This window comes from Chrysochloris asiatica, unplaced genomic scaffold, assembly GCF_000296735.1.
Source record: "Chrysochloris asiatica unplaced genomic scaffold, ChrAsi1.0 scaffold00097, whole genome shotgun sequence".
Classification (NCBI taxonomy): domain Eukaryota; kingdom Metazoa; phylum Chordata; class Mammalia; order Afrosoricida; family Chrysochloridae; genus Chrysochloris; species Chrysochloris asiatica.
In genome coordinates, this window is record NW_006408615.1 from 7,792,753 (window position 1) to 7,798,483 (window position 5,731).

At 51.0% G+C, this 5,731-nt stretch overlaps 2 protein-coding genes across 2 annotated transcripts in view; both read right to left on the reverse strand.

Annotated features, from left to right (window-relative positions):
• Nucleotides 1-2,046, reverse strand: part of LOC102814074 (patatin-like phospholipase domain-containing protein 5-like) — a 6,833-nt gene extending 4,787 nt beyond the window's left edge. The window contains exons 1-4 of the mRNA XM_006866903.1: nucleotides 1,857-2,046; nucleotides 1,253-1,485; nucleotides 773-838; nucleotides 383-572 (exon numbers count right to left, since the gene is read on the reverse strand). Of these exons, the coding sequence (XP_006866965.1) occupies nucleotides 383-572; nucleotides 773-838; nucleotides 1,253-1,485; nucleotides 1,857-2,046 (679 nt within the window). The remainder of the gene's footprint in view (nucleotides 1-382; nucleotides 573-772; nucleotides 839-1,252; nucleotides 1,486-1,856) is intronic.
• Nucleotides 2,047-2,382: 336 nt separating this feature from the next.
• The window catches only part of LOC102814460 (patatin-like phospholipase domain-containing protein 5-like), a 30,995-nt gene continuing 27,646 nt past the window's right edge, over nucleotides 2,383-5,731 (reverse strand). The window contains exons 7-8 of the mRNA XM_006866904.1: nucleotides 2,560-2,684; nucleotides 2,383-2,511 (exon numbers count right to left, since the gene is read on the reverse strand). Coding sequence (XP_006866966.1) covers nucleotides 2,383-2,511; nucleotides 2,560-2,684 — 254 coding nt within the window. The remainder of the gene's footprint in view (nucleotides 2,512-2,559; nucleotides 2,685-5,731) is intronic.

Sequence of the window (5,731 nt, forward strand, 5' to 3'; positions counted from 1 at the left end):
TTTGAATCCTGGCTTTGCCACTTCCAGCCTGTTGGACATTGAACAAGGCTCTCCCCCTCTCTGAGTCTTAGTGTCCTCCCTTGAGAAGTGGAGGTGACAACAGTCCCTTCCCTGGAGCCTGACTCAGGGACACAGGCCAGGTGAGGCCTGGCTGAAAACCAAACTCAACATAGTGGAAGTAAGTTAAAGTGGATGCCTTTCCTAACTCAACACTTGCCCAGGGCAGAAGGAACAGGAAAGATGTTACCTGAGTACAGACTTGACCTTGTTCATGAGCATGGGACATGTGGGCCAACTGGAACCCAGGCCAAAACACACAAGGTCTCCTTCATAGCTGATCCTCTATATACCTCTATATACCAGACTGGGGCTGGGGCCAGACCTACCTCTGGACTCGGGGGAAAGAGGGCCAGGTACCCCATCAAGAATTTCCTGTTGTAGAATGGTAAACTGGATTTTACGATGTTTTCCTGGGGACAAATGTCCAGTGTCCCATGATAGGGGGACACAGTGATGGTGGAACCATTGTTCTTGAAGGGTACGTTGTTGCTCAGAGCACCATCAAAGTAGCGCTGCAATGTGAGGAGTAGGCTTAGGTGAGCGATGCTGTCCTCTGGAGCCATCTGCCCTCTCCCAGCACCATCCCAAGGCGCCAGCAAAGAACACTCAGGATGTTGAGTCCCCACAGGAATGAGAAGAGAGTGTGGCACACAGTAGGTGCCCTAAGAGCCCAGGGTATGAGCTCAGTAATTAACCCCGGAAGTGTACTTACCTCCCCTCTGAATTCAGGGGGAATCACCCCACAGTAGACAGGGAAGTACAGTGTACACACCATGGCCTGGGAAGACAAGCAAGGAGAGGAATATAATTGTTCCCACTCCGTTTCACTCAGAAACTACTTGGGACTCTCTGCTCCAATAGAGGCACCAAATTTGGCACTATGCCTCCCATGTAGATAAGCCCCAAGAAGACACAAGGTTTTCAATGTTCTCATGCTACAATGGACATTTAATAAAAGCATGGCCCAGGATGGGCCTCCCACTGCAGCTGCTAACTCTGTACGGGTCCTAACAGAAGCAGCATGTCCACCCCAAAGCAAGCCCGGGTCCTGATATTCACTGACAGACTGCGACAAGTTGCCACCTCTCTCTGTTCCTGGAGGAGAACTGAGGCACCTCAAACTGCCCACCCCCCTCCTGTACCTGTGGTTATCTCTGCCCCTAGAAATCCCCAGCCACAGCACTTGCCCCACCTGGATGAGCTCATCTCGGGTGGCAAAGTTGGTAACTATGACATTCTTGCCATCTGGCCAGTGGGTCAGAGAGATGCCCAGCCGCTTGGAGGCCAGGATGTGCGCATTGTTGGGCAGAGTCTTTTGCAACACTGACTTGATGTGGTCAATGGGAGCAAAGGCTGGATGGAAGATGCCCAGACTCAACCTCTTGATCACCTTGATCATTCCCAGGAGGTTCGAGCAGCAGTAGTCTGTGGGAGGTGCAGGGAACTCCTCAGCCACCCAGGGGGGCTGACTGCACCTCCCTCACAGGTCCACCCTTCCTCCCAGTGCCATGCCACCAAAGTCCCCCTCTACTCTCCAGCTCACAATTTTCATGCCCAGCCCTGGGATCAAATCCTGCACACACCTTTCCCCCCAGGTAATCTAAGGGATGCCCTTTAGTCCAGACCCTGGGGTTCTCAGGATTAATGAGAAGATGTTGAGACAGAAGGTCAGGCGGAACCTCTGAAGCACCTCCCTCTGTCCCCCGCAGCCCTCTTTCATCCTAAACCCCCATATTAGGGTTCAGGAACTGATCCCAGATTCCTCCTGGCCTCCAGCCACAGCTGGACAGACGCACCAACAGACATTCCACAGACAAAGCAGGTCGCATAGAGCGCTCCGGATGAGGAGCCATAGAAGCGGTGGGCGCCCTGGAGGAGGCTGGGGGCATGCTCCTGCAGACAGTGGGTCACGCCCACGTGGTAGAGACCCAGGAAACCTGAGCCAGCAAATGATATGCTCCAGCTGCCTTCCTTCTCCAAGTCCATGGTGGGATGTGGAAAGGGTGTACAGGGGACCTGTAAGTGGGTCTAGAAGGGATCTGTCAGGGATGGAGATGGGATGGGACCAGGCGCCAAACCAAGAAGGGTCAAGCGTGGGGCCGGAATGGGCATCCAGATGGAGATGGGTCCAGGAGAGAGCCAGGGATTGGGAACTGGAGTGACAATCTGAGCCCTTGTGTAGTCTTCTGCCCCGCCCCTGAGCTGCGTCATGCACCTCCCCAGCCAATGAGATCCCTGAGTCGCAGCTTCTGTCCCTCATGGATTGCAGGTGAGCCCTCATCACGCCCTCCTTGTCCTTTCGTGATCTAGCTTAGTTCGGTCTCAGGTGCTGTTGACAGAAACCTTATCCCAGCCCCCGCGGTACAGGTGGGGAAACAGGAGTGACCAGGAAGCGCAACGCCTCTCCTTGGGGTCACCCCAGGCTTTTTCTGCAGCTGTGCTGGGCAAGACCTAGAGAGGAAAAGGAGACAGGCACCGCATTTCACACTCAGCCCCCACCACCTGTCTGATGTTCCCAAACTTCTCATCCTCGCTGGTCTCTAGGATTTCAGCATCATGTAGGAGGCTGATGTGAGGGCCTTCAGAGCCCCTCCCCCACACCAAGGCCGGATCACCAGCCAAGCCTAGTCAAGGGTGACCGCCTGAAACACAGTGCTGCCTTCTCAGGTCTCCCCACCAAGCTGTGTGCCTGGGGATGGTGCACCCACCTTCAGACACCCTAGACCCTGGAGAGGCTAAGATGCTGGCACAACCAGGAAATGCCCACCACCCTACAAATGGGCAAGGTTCTGGAGACCAAGTGTCCCTGAGACATTGTCCCAAGTGTGCACAGGGTGAGGCAGAGCAGGAGGGTGCCCCAGCTTTGTGTGTGTCAGGTGAGGGGTCATAGACGCCCCTCAGCCATTGCTGGGAACAGATGAGTAGAACCCTACTGGCAAACAGCTTTAGAATGAGGCTTATTTAAGGATGCCATTTATACTAACATTGAAATCACTCCTAAAGCCTCACTGTGTGTGTGTGTGTGTGTGTGTGTGTGTGTGTGTGTGCCCTGAAACCTGTGAGAGCTGGAACTCGCCAGGTCCGCTTGGCTTTTCTGGGTCTCACAGGTTTTCGCCTTTGACAGGATGCAGTCTTAACCACTTTTCTATCACGCTCTATTCATGGAAAACAATTGTGTGTGTTTTCTCTGACAGATCTGCCTATTACATAGGTTCTGTCTTTTGCAGGTTTACTGTATACAAGGAGGCTTCAAAAAGGTTGTGGGAAATTGAATGAAAAGATAATGGAATTGTCTACAAACCTTTTGAAGGCCCCTCCTATATGCATATATATTCATCAGATGCTGCTATTATATTATTGGATGCCCTTGAGTTGATTCCAACTCATAGCAACCCCAAGTGACAGAGTACAACTGCCCCACAGGGTTTCCTCAACTGTCATTTTATGGGAGCAGATCACCAGGGCTTTCTCCCTACCTAGCAACTGGTGGTTCGAACCTCTGACTAAACCCTGCATTCATCCACCTTCCCCCCCAAACTGGACCGACTCCCTCTCTTGCTCTGTATCTTGGAGAGAAGGTACCTGGGCTGGATTCCCTCAGGTTCTCCTCTCTCTGATCCCATTTCCCCACCAAACCAGCCATATAACACAAAGCTAGTACTGGGATGGGACACGAGAGATGCCAGAGACGTTAAGAGGTTCAAGTCCGCCTAAGGCATCTCAGGAGACTGAAGGTTTTTCAAAGACCTCATTTTGATTGGATCCACAATCAACACTCATGAAAACAGCAGTCAAGAAATCAAATGATGGGAACTTCCAGCAAGATGGGGGATTAGGTGGACGTACTCTACCGACCCTCCACAATAAAGATATGAGAGACCAAATGAAACAGACACAGCTGAAAATCCTGGAATCCTAAACTTAGAGGAAAGGCTAGAGAAGTGGACTGAGTGCTTGCTGGGAGGAGAAATTGAGCAGGGGTGGTAAAAGAGGGAAATTAACAGGTGAACCACGTGTTATACACTGCACAACCATCTTGAGTTTTTGTGAGCAACGTTGATGACAGAAAGTGGCCTGGCAGAGCAGATTCGCATAGGCAATGGGAAAGGTGCAATTCCGTCTTTTTCCCCCACACTCCACTGGTAACCAGAAGTGTGACCAACTCCTACCTTCAGCCACCTGCTGCATAACCTTCTCTGTGAGAATTCAGAGCCATATTGGTGTGCGGTAAGTGCCAATTGCACTGCTTTGATGCTTAGATTCAGGCAGGCTTGGCTTTAAAACTACAGACCCCGCAGAGCCACCAGACCAGCAATAGTCTAACAGAAACCCTCATAACCAGCAACCCTGCCCCCAGTTTCCCCCTGTGGTCCTAACAGACACTAAAATCAGCTCCATCAAGGGCTTCCATGAAGGACTTCTGGATTGAGTGCCCTGAACACAGATAACACCTAGGCCTATAGATACTCCATCTAGGACCAGGAACGCTGCTGTAACATCCTTCAGTTTTTTGTTTGTTTGTTTGTTTGTTAATGTTTTGTTGTGAATTATGTGATAGTTTACATGGAAGAACATTAGCTTTACATTCATCCTATCGTATATCGTTTCATTGCCATGGTTGCAATCCCGTCCATGCATCATCAAACAACCAAAGGGTGTATACCCTGCAAACCTGCCCCCTGGACATCAGCACACAGGCCCTCTCCCTCTCTGAGTCTAGAGTCCCCAATCACTCCATCCCTCCACATCATTGTCTCTGCCTCCATCTCTGGTGTCACTGCTTCTCTGGGTGGGGTCCCACACTCCGCTCTTCTCCCTCGATGGTCCCAGGGACCTCCACTCCTGGACTGCAAAGTTAACTACTTCCCTCTTTTTGCTACCGAGTCCCCCGGTCTTGCCACATTGCTGGTCAACCAGGTCTCCACCTGGGTTCACAGGAGTCTATTGAACATGATAAGACAGCTCGCAGCTGTTTTTCATTGCTGTTTTCCCCTCACTTCCCCTTATCGGTGGCGAACACGGGTCACCAATCAGACAGAGCATGTATTCCCACTGACTCTTACTCTTGGAAGAGGGTTTGCTCTGAGGGGACCCAACCACTTGCCTTGATGCCTCCTGAGCGAACAACTTGCTTGTTCTGGTAGTAGTCAGTCAGGCTGCTGTTACTGTTTTGTATGTTTCCTGTCGGTCTTTCTTTCAAGTAGTATCTTCTGTTCTTCTAGCTGCCCCAGGCTCATCTGCTTGTCCTTTCAAGTGGAAATTTCCCACCTCAGAAGATTCTGGATGCTGTTCAGTATTCCACCTATGGTCTTATGTAATGCAGAGGCTGCACAGGAAGCCTCCTTCATTGGGCACATTGTAGCCCCATTTTAGGGATTCCAATCAGTTATAGGCAGAAGACGGACTTACAAGCTTTCTATGGTGATATTTCTGGCTATTTCTTTCTCTCCCCTTCAAGTGTCTATTTTATAATGGTATGTCAGGGAAACCAGGATTCAAAAGACAACCAAGCATCTTAACAATGTTCCCCCCTTTTTGCCCATTCCAACCCTGCCTCAATCCCTTTATCCCAGAGCCCTGTTGTTCCAAGGTTGTGCTTACATCATTATTTACCTCTGTCCCACTTAGCCCATGCAAACCTGCCTAATTGTTCTCCCATCCACCTTGTTCT